The following is a 16685-nucleotide window of genomic DNA, read 5'->3' on the forward strand; positions in this document are numbered from 1 at the left end:
ATGGATTACGAAAAACCTTAGTGCAGGGGTGCCCAAAGTGGGGCCCGCGGGCCAAGGTTGGCCCGCCGTACTATTTAGATTGGCCCGCCAATGGATATCTAAAATTTTTAATTATTACTGTACTAAAATTTGTTTCAAAAACTCTTAAAGCACGAATCCCAGTGTAGCTATCAGTGCGTTTATTTTTAGTGTACGTTGACCTAACTAATATATATTATACAGTCCTCACTCATGGTGCTTTGATTACATTTGAAATATCTAAGACTAAAATTGAAATACAAGCAACTATAAGGGTAATGTAGAGTATATCTGTCACGGGCGACCGCGGGCAGAGCGGCGATCGTGAGGGCAAGCGGGGAATCAGGAAGCAGGCAGGCAGGATTCGGGGCAAACGGGGATTTAATCAAAGGTTTCCGGGGAACAGGGAACATCGGACACTGACTGACATCAATGACGGACGAAGGACTCAGGTAAGACACGGACTGAAATACACAGGACTGAGCAAATGAACTAGATACAGCTGGGTACAATCGGGAGAAAACACGTGGGTAATCAGGGGGCGTGGCACACAGGAGGAGCGGACGAGCCGGGCATGACAATATCTGTGCACATATGTACATTTCCACACTTCATAAATAGTCATATTTTAACAATTTGCAAAAAGTCCCATGAGTCTTTGTTGCCGCCATACGGGATCAAACCAGTTTGTGGCGGGTCACCACCAGGCTGCTAGCTTAAGCCACTATCAACATGGAGCGGCATCGTCAGTGGCACACAGACAAAAGACATTTTAAAAAATGCTGGGAGGAAGAATATTTTTTCACTGACATAAATGCTAAAGCGGTCTGCCTTATTTGTAACCAGTCTGTTGCTGTACTAGTATAACATTCGTCGTCATTATGAGACGAAGCACGCAGCATTTTCGCAATTCAAAGGTGATGCGCGAAAGAACAAGACCAGGGAGCTGCTGGCTAAACTTCACAGGCAACAAGGGACTCTTACACGGCCCTCGACAGCCCAGGACAGCGCGACGCGGGCCAGCTTTGAGATTACTGCGCTAATTGCCCGGACTGGGAGATCATTTTCAACGGGTGACTTTGTTAAGGAGTGTCTGTCCATAGCTGCGACAATCATGTGCCCGTCACAGGCAAAAACTTTCTCCCAGATCAGCCTCTCACGAAATACTGTGACACGTCGTATTGAAGAAATGTCTCTAGACATTAAGGAGCAATTTAAAGCAAAGGCTGCTGGATTTGTCGCCTTTTCTTTGGCGTGTGATGAAAGCACGGACATTTCGGACTCTGCACAACTTTTGGTTTTCATACGGCGAGTAAATGAAAACATGGAAATAACTCAGGAGCTGGCTGGATTTGAGACACTGCGCAGCACAACAAAAAGTGAGGATTTGTTTGCAGCCGTTGAGCGAGTGTTGGATACGAACGGGCTGAGCTGGGAAAAATTGGTTGGGATAACAACTGATGGAGCACCTGCCATGGCTGGGAGGAAAACAGGCCTTGCCACACTAATTTCCCAGAAGGTTTCCCAATGTGGAGGTAAGGTGGCAAAATACCACTGCATCCTGCACCAAGAGCAACTATGTGCCAGATCAGTTGGTATGGGAGACGTGGTGCGTGACGTGATTAAAATCATAAACTGCATACGATCAAAAGCGCTCTCACACCGCCAGTTCAGAGCTCTTCTAGAGGAGGTTGATTCACAATACAAGGATGTGCTTTACCACCAAGAGGTGAGGTGGCTGAGCCGCGGGAAAGTCCTCAAAAGATTTTTTGAGCTGCGCCATGTCATCGCGGAGTTTCTGACAAGCAAGAACAGTGACACTCAAGTCCCCACAGATGAAAAATGGTTTTGTGACGTGGCTTTTATGGTGGACATCACTGACCTGCTCAACACCCTGAATATTCAGCTTCAAGGGAAGGATCAGATCATCACTGAGCTGTTTGACCACATAACGGCCTTCAGGTCGAAGCTGCAGCTACTCTGTCGACATCTGTCAGCAGGTTGGTTAATATATTGTACACACACAGAGACACACATACACATTCAGTTTTAATGGTGATAATGTCTATCATACTGTATTTTATGCCGTAAATAAGTCCCGGCCTTGTTAACTGTGTTGCGGAGGGACAGCGCTGTCCATGGTTCTTAAACTTGATTGACAGGCAGACATGCGCTTTGTTTGTCTTTTGGAGCTTGCATATTTTTTGTGATTGTAAAAATGCTTATGATTTAATCAAGTGATAATGGAGAGGAAAGGTGGCAGCATGTACCTGCACCTCACATGATAAAAGTGCAGTTACTGGGATTGATATTATGTGGAATATGTTAGTAAGTGCATTTACTAACATATCCATATTCCACTGTTGTGCAGTTAAAAAGTATTGTTAAAAAGTATTGTAATAAAATTGTAAGGCTAACTCTTTCAAAGTACATAAAACAACATTTATGTTGCAATATTTATTATTATTTGACGACTTAGCAGCTCTTTCACTTCTTCCCAGGAAACCTTGCACACTTCCCTAGTCTGAGAGAGGTCAACCTGGTGAAGCAGAGACTGCCTGAATATGCAGCACTTCTCAGACACTTGGACCAGGACTTTGCGTTGCGCTTTGAGGACTTTAGGGAAAGTAGAGGTGACATGGAGCTGTTTTCTCAACCCTTCACCATAAGTGTGGACTCAGTGCCTGATCACATTCAGATGCAGCTAATTGAGTTTCAGTGTGATTCTGAGCTAAAGAATAAATTCATGTCACTACACTTGAAAGACTTCTACACACATGTCTCATCTGAAAGGTACCCAGACATTAGGAAACATGCACAGGTCATGTTAGCTTTGTTTGGCAGCACTTACATCTGTGAACAGACTTTTAGTGTAATGAACCTTAACAAGTCCAGGCTCAGAAGCACTCTGACTGACCCACACCTACAGGACATCCTCACCCTCTCAGTGAGTCAGCTGCAACCTAATATTGATAGGCTGATAAACGCCAAAGAACAGCTTCATGTTTCTCACTAGTGGTGCAATTATATTGTTCCTACTGTTGTTGTTGTGTTGCTGTTGGACATGCACTCTTTGACATTTTGCACTATATGTGATTACAAAAGTTTAGACGTGTTCTAAATGCCTATATATGACTTATTTGTCATATTTTGTTTATGTTATTTACACAGAAAGGAAGGTTAGATAACTGTTTGATAAATAAAACTACTTTACTTTACTATTAGTGTTTGTATTTTGTGTAAAATATTACATTTGGCCCGCGGTCCTCTGATAGATTTTCATTTTGGCCCACTAAGGGAAAATGTTTGGGCACCCCTGCCTTAGTGCTTAATTAGTAATCACCGATGGTTGCAGCGGAATTTCTGAAGAGAACCGTCAAACGAGAACAACGTTTATCCAAAATGGGAAATTTATGACGCTTTCACAAACTAGATAATATGAAAAAGAAAACTTTATTTTAAGTATGCAATGTCAGGAGAAGATTCAGCTCCCATCTCCAGCAGAGCTTCTCCCATGTCCTGGAGGACGCAGGGGACTGACTAGTACGAATGGGCCTTGTTCCATGCCTCCATTGTGGAGGCGGCTGACTGGAGCTGTGGCCTGTTGTGGCAGCAATCCCCCAACCCGCTGGTGGACAGCGTTGATGAAATGTTGGAATGCGGCTTCGGCGGTCGTCGAGGTAAAAACTCAGGTGTGGGAGGAGTTTAGCGAGGCCATGGAAAATTACTTCCGGACAGCTTTGTCTTCAAAGACCTCGATCCCACCAACACACCTTCCAATGAGGAAGCAGAGTCTGGGGAAAAAAAGAGGTGTCTATATAAACTCAATGTATGTTATAGGGAAAGAATTCGGGGTGGGGGGTGTAAATGAGGTTACGTACTGGGCATGCTGTTGTGGGCAGATGGGTTTCTCTCCTCCTTGGCGGCCATTAGGGACTAACGAGGTGAAGCGTATTCTATGATGCGGGGGTGCGCAGGCACTACGCAGCAGCTGAAATGCTGTCTGGCTCGGCTCATGTCCTGCGCACGATACCAGCTGCCTGTCCCCGCATCATAGCACTCCACCTTGTTAGTTACCCCAAACCCATCGTGGCCGCCCATCACAAATAGGAGGTCGTCCACCACTGCGATGCCAAACTCACTGCGCGGTGTGGACATGGGGGCCACAGCATGCCAGCGGTTTGTGGTAGGGTCATAGACCTCCATGGTCTGCAGGTGATCAGGCCTGTTGATACCGCCCACCTGAGAGATGCCAAAGATTCATTATCACTTGCTTGCCAAAAGGATGGGCAAACATCAACTTTCCCAAAGTCATGAACTCTTAAGCAATTTTCACCCTATGAAAGCAGGCGCCTTAGAACCTCCCATTGTCTATAGATGACACAAGCTTATATACAGAAGTCAACCTATATGCAATGAAAACATGGATTTGGGCAACAGAAAACTTGTATGATTCGGTGAAAACTGTGAGCCTTCAAAAAAGACTCCTTATGCTAATATATTTTGCTTTTTTATTGTTATTACTTAAAACGAACACTTGAAGCTAATCAGACACTGAAAAAAACAACAATCTGACTAATTATATCTGGAACTAGGGAAAATAATTAATTAAAAATCTAAACTTTACAACCCGAGCTAGTAGCAGAGACCCCCCAGCAGATCCATTTATAACCCAGACATGAATGCAGGGAGGCTAAAGAGGGTAGCATGTATGTTTTTTATGTGTATTAAGATAAGCCTTTGCAGCAGGTATTTCTGGCATTTAACTGTTTTGTTTGGTTTAAATGTATCACAATGAAAGACACAGCAGCAAAGACAAAAAAACCATGAGTCTTACAGGTAAAATGTGAGATTTGACACAGAAAGGAATCACTCACCGCATATATCTTCCCTTTATACGCCGTGACTCCAAGGCTGTGACGGGGAGTGCTCATTGGAGTGATCAAGCTCCATTCGTTAGTGAGGGGGTCAAAGCACTCCACTGTAGATAGGCTCTCTGTTCCATTGTGGCCCCCACAGATGTATATCTATGAAAACCAATTTAACTGTGAAGACCGTTATACTGTATATGACTGGGGTTTGGAGGTTACAGATAAAGTTCATTGTGACTCAAAAATAAAAGTATATGCTATGCATAGTGTATGACAGGGTTCCCCAGTCCCGTTCCTGGAGGAACACAGTTTGCAGATTTCCCTTCTCAAACACACCATGATCAGCTAATTTTCAGGTTTAGTATGGCTGTTTGAAAAGGGAAATCTGCAAAGAGTTTTGGATTCTGCTCCCCCAGGAACAGAATAAAGGAAACCTGACATGGGAACACCATTTCATCTATCTCACAAGTCTTGGAGTTGACACCACAGCACTACCCAATGTGCCACTAATGGAGACCAATAATGCATTTATCCAAATACTTAAATGTATTGAACATAGTAATTGTGGATTAAAATCAGCAATCTGAAGAGAAAGAGAACTCATGACTGTGTAAAATACTCCATTTCAAGGGGAAAATGAGGGTAAACAGTCAGACGCCCTCCCATTACCCTACCTTGCCATTCAGGGTGGTGGCGCTGGCATCGTTTCTCCTCTCATTCATGGACTCGATCTGGGTCCATTCATTGGTTTTTGGGTTGTAGCACTCTACGATGTCGAGGGGCCAGAAACCAATATGGCCACCCATGGCATAGATGAGCCCATCGAGCACGATCACACTAACATTACAGCGCTGCCAGTGTATTGGGGCCATCTGCTGCCATGCTCGTGTGATCGGGTCGTATCTGCGCACGGTATCGATAAAGTTTTGCCCATCAAACCCCCCAATGCAGTACACAAACCCATCATGGTACACCGTGCCATGACCAGCTAGGTTGCTCTGCTCCTCCTGCGTGATATCCACCCAGCGGTCGGCCCGTGTGTCATATGCGTCGATGCAGTTTGTCGTGTGCATGTTCCATCCACCAACAGCCAGCAAAATGTCAGAGGGCAAGCGCGGGCGGATCAGTGGGTTCTCAAAATCAGAGAGTGGACTTTCATCATGAAGATCATAGATGACCTTCATGACATCAGTGATAATTGGCCTGCACGCCGCATTGGCCTTCACCAGATCGTTGGCTTTGACGATCTTCATAAAGTACTCCGGATCCATACGAGCCATCCGAATCTACACATGAAACAAGAATGAGAGAATTCCCATGAGTTCCTTAGTGCTTTCTGTGAATCTCTGGAGATGAGCAATTCCTAACATTAAGGATACAGCAGTAAGTGCAAATTTTAATTTCTTTAGCTGAAGCCATTTACTTTGAAAGTCTCAGATGTGTCAGCTAACACTTATTTCATGTAAGACATTTGAGTGTTTTGTTTTCCATTATTTGTTACACTCTCCTCCCAGGTGTAATACCTGGAAGCCTTGGTTGTAGACTTATGGGACATGGAAATGGAGGTTCAGTCTCTAGCTACAGTAATAAGGACTTCACTCAATGAGCATTCTATTGTTATATACACAAGTCAATGAGAACATAGTATAACTATACTCACCTTGGGCAACAGAGCTGAAATGTGGGCCTCTCGGGTGGCAGGCTTGTGCTCGATCCACCGGAGGATGGCGTCAAACACCACATCCTCTTCTCTGACATTCAGCTCATCCTGCTGTATGATGTCAGAAAGTTGTTCAAGACTTAGTTCTGGGAACTCGTTTGAGCTGATGGCAACCTCCTTAAAGTTTTTCAAGATGAAGTTGAATGCAGACTGGTGCAGCTCGTTTACGCAGTAGACATCGGCGATTTTAAGAAGGCCAATGCAGTTGTTGAGGCAGAGCTGCTCATGCAGGAAATCATAGCAGCGCTGCACGATGCCCAAGACACTGAGATAATCAGCCGCAACCAAAAAGCGTAATGTTCCTAATAGAGTGGCTGATCTGTCCTGAAATCGTAAAACTGAAAAGTTTTCAAACACAGTATGTATATTATATAACATGTTGGATAAATAGATGTAATTTATTGGTGACTTCGTGTACATTGAAGTTTCTGCCTTTTAAACAACTATAAAGTAATGTTGTTTGTTATATAAAAAATGTACATTTAAATGTATGAAACAAAAAATGTATACACACACACATTACATTTTCGTTAGCTGTAAAATACAGTGAAGTGAAATCTCCATTATTTGCGTTGCAATATTCCACCACTAGGGGGCAATTTTGGACGAAGGAATCTCTTTAATGGCTGTTACCAACAGAAATGTTTGCTGCTACAGTATTCAGCTTTCTGGGTGTCCTGCAAAAAGAACTAGATGACTACAAGTAGGTATGGAATGCACACTGCCCATCTGACAAACCAGAAGCCACTTTTTGAAATGTAAATTTTATTATTGAAACATTTTGTTGGATTGCACTCTAGGTTTAATGGAAGAAACTGTGGATTCCATGTATCTCCTGAAAATCTTCGTAGTCTTTGTGGAGACAATGATCTTCAAATTCACTTTGAGGTCTTGCAGAGACAAAATGAACTTGCTCCACCAGTCAGCTGGGTTACTGCCATGGAGAATTATATTGCATTCAAAAGTGTATTAGGTCTATAAGGTAATTCTGCTAACAAATTGTACAAAGCTCTCAAAATTATTTTGGTTTTCAGACAACAAATAACATTTTTTCCAGCCTTTGTTCTCCAAATAAGACATTTATTTAAACGTTGTATACAAAAATAAATTAAGCATGTTCAACAAGAACACTTTGGCCATTATACATATTGCTGTGTATAGAGCCATTAAACTGCCCCCTTAAAGCTTTTTACTGCCAAACAAAGCTGTCAGGTCAACAATCACACTGTTAAAAATGAAGTATAAAAGAATACAAAAATAACTTCTAACAACTTATAACACTTATTCAATAAGATTATAGAACAACATAATCATTACATTGCAATTCAATCACCAGAGGTGGCGTGGAGTACAATAATTAACAGCTTGGCTTCAGGGAATGCCAAACCCTTCAGGGAATCCCAGTGTTATTTAACTGTCCCATTCTGTGTCCCTTCCCTGTTTGGCCAGTAGGTGTCATTGGTCATCTCGTCCCACGTGTTGTCAGTCTTTCTTGTCCTCCCCTGTTGTCAGTCTGTAGCGTTTCCCTTGTTCCCTGCCAGCCACTTGTTGAGCACGTGGTTACCTGTAATTTCAATTAATTAACTTACTGTTTGCCATAGGCTTTTAAATACATTATAAATAATTTAAAAAAATAACATAACAAGAGATAATACTATGAATTTCCTCACTGATTAATTGTGTTGTGGGTTGGAACTCAGTATGGAGTCCCCACAAAGATACAGATACCTTATATGTGTGTGTGTGTGTGTGTGTGTAGCAGGGCCGTAGCACATCTTCTTCTTTGTGTTCAGGAATTGCTTCTTGTAGGTTAAGTTAGAATGGTTTTCACAGTTCTTTGGTCTGGAGATCAGGCTGATTAATCACAGTTGATTTTTGTGGACAATCAACCATATACATATGTACATATATATGTGTGTGTGTGTGTACAGTAGTGTGCAAAAAATCATAAGCAGTCAAAAGAAATTGTGTGATGTCACGATTGTTACGGTTTGTAGCAGCTAATCACTGCTGTTAATAGCAGCTAATAGCTGCTGTCTGTAGCAGCTAAACTACTGTTACTATAACTGCTAATAACATAACAATTTTCCCGTTTTTTGTGTAATAAAGTATATAATGTAGTAATGTGGTGTGTTTTTGATTCAAATATGTTAGTATGGTATTGGCAAGATATTATTGTATCAGCCTTTATTACATTAAGGGGGAAAATTAGCACATTATTGGCAGTTATTACATTAACGGTAGGTATCATATGTGCCCTTGAGAGGTAAAGTGGGCTATCCCACATGTCAGTCAAAAATGACTGTCCAATATTAATTATTGAGGGTCTATCTATCTTTTAAATATACTGAGATCTGTGCTACCTATGATACATATCAATTGTAGGGTATAGACACACTGATTTTTTTTTTTTTTAATTCAACTTTGGAGCTCATTTTCTCAAAACGTTGTTTTTGTGGGATAGCCCACTTTACCTCTCAAGGGCACATGTTATATAGGTCTAATGTACGAAGCATTAACGTTAGACATGATGAGCTGGTTACCCACCAGGCAGGCAGATGGGGGCAGGTGGGCGAGGTGCAGCGTACTGTACGAAGCGGGGGTGCGCAGGCACTGTGCAGCAGCTGAAGCTCCTCTTAGGTGCAATCATTTCCTGCGCACGGCACCAGCTGCCTTTCACTGCATTGAAACATTCCACTTTTGCAGTTACTTTGAAGCCATCGGAGCCTCCCATCGCAAACAGCAAGCCGTCCACCACTGCGATGCCGAAATAGCTTCTTTGTTGTCTCATGGGAGGCCCAGCGTGCCACTGGTTAATTGCAGGGTCATAGACCTCCATAGTCCGCACTGGATGAGCCCCGTTGGTACCGCCCACCTGCGAGACACCAATGGTAAGTGATCACTCGGGTACCAAACAGATAAGTAAATATCAGCTTTCTCGAAGTCAGGAACTCTTAAGGAATTATCGCCCTATAATAGCAGGCTGCACAGAACCTCCCATTGTCTATATAGGACACAAGCTTATAACTAATTTGTGTTCAACATACATGTCAACATAACTGCAGTGAAAAAAAGGGAATTTGGGCAACAGAAAACCTGTACAATTCAGCGAAAACTGTCAACCATCAAAAAAATACTTCTTATGATCATATATTTTGCTTTTATTATTATTTTTATTAGTACTAAAAATAATACTTGTAGTCAGACACTGAAAAAAAAAACAAACAGAGCAATTACGTCTGGAACTACAGAATATAACTGTAATCAAAAATCTAAGCTTTACTAAGCGTATTCGTTTATAACCCAGATATGCAGGGAGCATATGTGTATTGAGATGGGCCTTCCCAGCAGGTCATTTCATCCACTGAATTCTTTTGTTTGTTTTAAGCGCATTACAATCTGTGACACAGCAGCAGTGACAAAAAATATGAGTCTCAGATAAATCTTGAGATTTGACTCCTTTGTTTCAGAGTACAAGAAAGGAATCACTCACCGCATAGATGTTTCCCTGATATGCCGCTACTCCAAGGCCACGTCGGCGAGTGCGCATGGGAGCGATCAAGGTCCATTCGCCCGTGAGTGGATCATAGCACTCCGCAGTGGAAGTGGTCTGAGCTCCATTGCTACCCCCACAAATGTATATCTAGGAAAGATGGTTCACAAGTGATGTGTGTTATGCTGTACATGATTGGAGATGGAGATCTAGAAAGCGTAAATGTACATTTAGCTAATGGATGTTTAATCCATCCACCTTCCATAAAAGTCTATTCAGTACAGGGTGGTGGTGAACCTGGAGCCTACCACAGGAAGCACATGGGCATTGGTAGGGAATTTACAGTTAGTTGTGATCATTTCCCTTGTGAACCGCAGCTTAATCAGCTAATTAAGTTCACTAGGTTTGTTTGAATAGGGAAATCTGCAAATTGTTTAGGATTCTGACCCTCCAGGACTGGAATTGGGTAAAGCTCCTACGTTAACACCAGTTATTGTATCTCACAAGTCTTGGGCTGTGGGCAAAATTGCAAAAACACAGAGCTGGACACCACAGCACTGCCCAATGTGCCACTAATGCAGAGCGACAATGCAAGGTCATTTATGTTTTATCTAAACACTGACGTTTACTGAATAAACAATTATGGATTGAAATCAACCATTTGAAGACAAAGCGAGCTACTGAGTATGTAACATAATCAATTTCAAGGGGAAAATGAGGGTAACCACAGGCAGACGCCCTCCTATTAACCTACCTTTCCATTCAGGGTGGTGGCACTGGCATCCTGTCGCTCCTCGTTCATGGGCTGGATGATGGTCCACTCATTGGCATTTGGGTCATATCGCTCTACGATATTCAGAGGCGACACGTCTAAACGGCCACCCATCACATAGATGAAGCCGTTACTTACGGCCACACTGACACAACAGCGGCGCCAGTGCATAGGGGCCATGTGCTGCCATGTCCGTGCGACGGGGTCAAATCTGAGCACAGCATCGGTGAAATTATGGCCATCATAACCCCCAAAACAATACATGAAGCCATTTAAACACACACTGCCATGGCCGGACTGGCGAGTCTCCTGCCCCTGTGTTATATCCACCCAGCGGTCGGCCCGGGTGTCATAGGCTTCAATCCAGTTTGTCGTGCGCATGTTCCATCCACCAACAGCCAGCAAAATGTCAGAGGGCAAGCGCGGGCGGATCAGTGGGTTCTCAAAATCAGATCGTGGACGTTCATCATGAAGATCATAGATGACCTTCAGTACATCAGTGATGATTGGCCTGCACGCCACATTGGCCTTCACTAGATCGTTGGCTTTGACGATTTTCATGAAGTATTCCGGATCCATACGAGCCATCCGAATCTACACATGAAACAAGAATGAGAGAATTCCCATGAGTTCCTTAGTGCTTTCTGTGAATCTCTGGAGATGAGCAATTCCTAACATTAAGGATACAGCAGTAAGTGCAAATTTTTATTTCTTTAGCTGAAGCCATTTACTTTGAAAGTCTCAGATGTGTCAGCTAACACTTGTTTAATGTAAGACATCTGAGTGTTTTGTTTTCCATTATTTGTTACACTCTCCTCCCAGGTGTAATACCTGGAAGCCTTGGTTGTAGACTTATGGGACATGGAAATGGAGGTTCAGTCTCTAGCTACAGTAATAAGGACTTCACTCAATGAGCATTCTATTGTTATATACACAAGTCAATGAGAACATAGTATAACTATACTCACCTTGGCCAATAGGACTGAAATGTGGGCCTCTCGGGTGGCAGGCTCGTGCTCGATCCACCGGAGGATGGCCTCAAACACTACATCCTCTTCTCTGACATTAAGCTCATCCTGCTCGATGATGTCAGAAAGTTGTTCAAGACTTAGTTCTGGGAACTCATTTGAGCTGATGGCAACCTCCTTAAAGTTTTTCAAGATTAAGTTGAATGCAGACTGGTGCAGCTCGTTTACGCAGTAGACATCGGCGATTTTAAGAAGGCCAATGCAGTTGTTGAGGCAGAGCTGCTCATGCAGGAAATCACAGCAGCGCTGCACGATGCCCAAGACACTGAGATAATCAGCAGCTGCCAGGAGGTTCTCCACATTTTCAGCTGTGATGACCACAGAGTATGTGTAGGCATACTCTATGACCTGCCTCAGTGTTTCTGGGGAAATGCCTGGGAGTTGGTACTCCCGCTTTCCTGAATCACTCCAGTCACTGGCGAACAGAGCCCTGAAACACAATCCAGAAGTGACTCATCTAATAAATATCGGTTTTGCAGGCAAAGTTAAATAAGGGGTTTTCTAAATCTTCTGAACCAGGGACCCCCAAATGGAAATTAAGCAGAGGACCCCCTGCTACAGATGATCTCATAGGCATCTAAGAACTAGGAACCGGTGGCTTTAATTCTTATTTTTCCAACAGTAGCTCCCCCTTTAATATATTTTACTTGGGCTGGTGGGCAAGTCCCCCGGAATACTTTGTTTTGCCTGTTTGACATGGTCCCCTTTTTATATATTTATACCATTATTATTATTATTATTATATAGTAAAAGTTAAGGTGGTACACTTATCAGAAATATTTCTGATCAGCACTGACCTACATTAATATAATTTAATATAATGTATATTAATATAAACTTTCTGTCATCCTAGAGCCTTATTGCCAAGGAGAAGTCATTGCTAACGAGAGATAAAAACTGACTCCTTGCTGTTTTCGCATCTTCATATATGGGTCACAGCTACTTACTGGAAGTAGGAGCTACAGCCACACAGAATTACTCTATGGGCGTTGAATTGAACACCGTCGGTGATGAGGACCACGTCACAAAGCTGTCCTGCCAGCCGAAGCTTGTTAAACACTTCGAACGCCGGGGACATCAGTACTCGCTCCATGTCGTGTGCCATCATAATTCAAAAATGTGGATATCTCGTCTCTCTCTCCTTTTTATATCACTCGAAATGACGTGTACATACATTCTAAGACGCAAAAACCGCACTTTGCATCACAGTTTCCTAAGATACCATAATGTTTATTTTTAAATCTATATTTGAGACTCGAAATGGATTGGGGGGGGGGGGGTGTATTCTACGCACAATCAGCTGTACAAGAAGAACAAGTGAAATGTTTTTAACATCACTTTTGGAAAATGTATACCGTGCTTATCTTAGAATTTAAGTTTTGTATTATGTGAGAATAGTCAAATCACGAATTCCCGAAATAAAATAAATAAATAAATAAATGTTTTCATATTTTTTCTCCTCCGCTACGTTTCTAAAAATGAAAAACAAAAAAGGTCCTTTACATGTCTGTCAGGAACGAGGTTTAAATTCGCATCTTATTCCCTAGTTTCCACTTTAGACATAAGCCATTGAGCAACAAATGTCCACAAGACATTATTTTATGGGGTAAATCTGGTCGGCCCGTTGTGGCAATTATTTGGAACAAGAATAGTCCTTGAAAATTGGGCTGGGCGGTCCGTCTGTTTTGGTCAACATTTAGCACAAGGCGGACGTATTTATCGGACCGCATATATCCCCAATACGGTCATGAAAACAAATTGCAGCAAGTGTGGAATTATCCCAATGATTATTGTGCTGTGTACACTTCACCCAAATCCTGAACACTATTGAATATAATCGATTATGTATTATAGAGCAGTTATGTTAATCAAGGTACAGTGTGCAATATCACTCCATGAGCTATTGACCATTTTCCTGTTTTATGATCTTTTCTTGAGAAATCGTTTTTTATTTTATTTTTTTGTAATTCCTCACTTCTGCCGACTAACTCCTCCACGTTTAATATATTTTCGTGCAGGTTTTTAAGTTTGTTTTCCTGCAGCTTCACGGCACCCATCGTTCTTGCGCACCCACACAGATGGACGAGTTAAGCTAGAAGTGGATGGGAGTAGCGGCAGGACAGATATTCCGAGGGCGCCCATTGAACGATGTAAGTAATTATTATTTATCGTTAGAATTCTCACTTAACACAGAATGTTGTCTTTGGCTGAAGTTTAAACAGTCGAGCTGAATTGTGGGAAGATAAGCTGAAGCTGTTCGCGTCCGCAGCTAATGCTCGCGCCATGACTAGCTAGCACATAGTGAAATGGTGAATGGATTTGGCGACATTTTCCGTTTGAATCGAGTACAGAGACGTAGGTGTTGTTTTGTTTGTGGCCCTGCTTTTACAATGCACGTGTAGCAAAGTGAAGTTGGGATCTGCTTGCGTCTTTTGCAGCTAACATCACACTCGATATAGCCGCAGTTTATTGTGGAATCGCCATTTTGGGTGTACACAACGCAAGAGCGCACGAGTGTTTATATAAAACAATTCCACTCTGGCTGAGTTTTCTTCTTATTATTATTTTTCATGCTATACTATATACAAACTTTTTACTTGTACATCTTAGGATATAGTTCATTGTGACAATATAAATGGTAGGAGAGAACTACAACAGCAACGACTGTGGGTTGGGGCTGGGTAGGGGATAACGTTTTCATAGTTGGGATTAGGGTTTTGCCCATAGACATGAATGCAGAGTCCCCATAAAGACATCTAGCACATCTTCTTCTTTGTGTTCTGGAATTGCTTCTTGTAGGTTAAGTTAGAATGGTTTTCACTGTTCTTTGGTCTGGAGAACAGGCTGATTAATCACAGTTGAGTTTTGTGGGCAATCAACCATATGAATATGTACATATATGTGTGTGTGTGTGTGTACAGTAGTGTGCAAAAAATCATAAGCAGTCAAAAGAAATTGTGTGATTGTTAGGGTCTGTAGCAGCTAATCACTGCTGTTAATAGCAGCTACTATAAACTACTGTTAATATAACTGCTAATAACATAACAATTTTCCCGTTTTTTTGTGTAATAAAGCCTATAATGTAATAATGTGATACGTTTTTGATTCAAATATGTTAGTATGATATTGGTAAGTTATTACTGTATCAGCCTTTATTATATTAAGGGGGAAAATTAGCACATTATTGGCAGTTATTACATTAACAGTAGACATCATATTATATATGTCTAATGCAGGGGCGCTGCTAAGGATTTTGGGTCCCATGAAAGGAATCTTGACAGGGCCCCCCACACAGTTTATTGGGGGCTTCTCTGGGCCCCCTCTCAGTCATGGGCCCCGAGAATCGTCATCGTTTACCCCCCCTTTACAGCGCCCCTGGTCTAATGCACGAAGCATTAATGTTAGATATGCTTGTACCACATCTTATTAGGCAAGAGAGAAGTTCTATTGCCCATTTTCATTGCAAACCAGCTTAACATTTACAGGATAATTAATTGCAAGTTCTGATGTAGGCTGCCATTCACACACACAACTGGAAATAATAAAATGCCTGGACAGAGCAGATACAGCCATTGTAGCCTTCGCTCCTGTCTGCTGCTGTATGCAAATCTCACTGAACCATTAAAGCTGGAGCAGAAGTGATGTCTCCGACTAATTGCTGGTTGTTAGAGAAGTACTCAGAATAATGAGAAATAAAGTAAGAATTGTGAGGGAAAAAAAATCAGAATTTCGACTTAATAAGTCAGAAATGCAGCTGCACCAGTCTGCAATAAGTCAATGTGTGTTTTTTTCTACTCCAGATGGCAGAAAACTCTAAAATCAACAAAGCTCAAGAGTCATAATTCAGAATTTGTTCATTTAGATCAGAAACAGCTCTATGGGATGCTTTCGTCTAATCAGACTGTACCACATGGTTCATATGTAACACTTTTCTGGAGACCGCAACAAATGGGGGATTCTGAAACTGCCCGTTTGTTTGGAAAATTCCAGTCACCCTGAGTGAAAAAGGGTAGAACCCTCCCTCCTGTCCCACTGGCCTATGATTGCCTGATAGCAGGAAGAGACGGTCTATAGGGGAAAGTAACCTTCAGTTTAACTCACAGAAAGACAATAAATAGTAGCACTTAACAAATGAGAGAATATTAATTGACTAGGACAAACTGAGATGAGCAACAGGAAATATAACTGTAAGCTGATAAGAGAAAAAGAAGGGGAAAATGGAGGGAAATTTGCTGCTTCTGATTGGATGCAAGCATGCAGGTCAGCTGATCCACCTGAATGTTTCCAACTCAGCAATCGGTGATGAAGGGTCAGTAGATTGGCTAAGTGTTGGAACCAGAAGCAGAAGCTGGCTTTCATGCTCTGGAGGGTGCTGTGGCATGAAACCTTAAGCAGTTCTTTACGCATATGATGCTCCTTTAGGGGGTGCCATAGACATTCGGTCTGCATATATATTATGTTTTATCAGTGTTTCTTGTGGACCCTCAGCAGTCCATGTTTTTGCTCTCTCCCAGCACCAGCTGTCTGGCAAGGAGCAAAAACGTGGATGGACTGGGGGTTCCTGTGGATCAGGTTGAAGAACATTGTTCTGTATTGTTTTTGTTAATTGATTGATATTCAGAATTTATTTTTGGGGCTTTGGCTGCATCTTGGTTATAATACAAATTATACAAATATACAAATATAATACAATATACAAATATAAGGGCTTTAGTTGTATGAATAAAGCATTTCACATATCTAACACATGTGTCCCCAACAACCGTAGCCAGATATTAAATCT

The 16685-nt window shown here is 42.1% G+C and overlaps 2 protein-coding genes across 2 annotated transcripts; both read right to left on the minus strand.

Moving 5' to 3' along the window:
* Positions 1-3452: 3452 nt before the first annotated feature.
* On the minus strand, positions 3453-5635 carry LOC125720986 (kelch-like protein 10). Its single transcript, XM_048996913.1, has 4 exons — positions 5564-5635; positions 4896-5045; positions 3900-4260; positions 3453-3812 (listed from the first exon to the last, which is right to left on the minus strand). The coding sequence occupies exons 1-3, from the start codon at positions 5609-5611 to the stop codon at positions 3955-3957; spliced, it is 504 nt and encodes a 167-aa protein (XP_048852870.1). The 5' UTR covers positions 5612-5635; the 3' UTR covers positions 3453-3812; positions 3900-3954.
* A 3479-nt stretch (positions 5636-9114) lies between these two features.
* On the minus strand, positions 9115-12283 carry LOC125720982 (kelch-like protein 10; the record flags this gene model as incomplete). Its single annotated transcript, XM_048996909.1, has 4 exons — positions 9115-9484; positions 10103-10252; positions 10857-11468; positions 11843-12283. Coding segments are annotated over 4 exons (1539 nt in total), but the record flags the coding sequence as incomplete, so codon positions are not given.
* Between the last annotated feature and the right edge of the window lie 4402 nt (positions 12284-16685).

Source organism: Brienomyrus brachyistius, unplaced genomic scaffold (assembly GCF_023856365.1).
Source record: "Brienomyrus brachyistius isolate T26 unplaced genomic scaffold, BBRACH_0.4 scaffold27, whole genome shotgun sequence".
Taxonomy (NCBI): Eukaryota; Metazoa; Chordata; class Actinopteri; order Osteoglossiformes; family Mormyridae; genus Brienomyrus; species Brienomyrus brachyistius.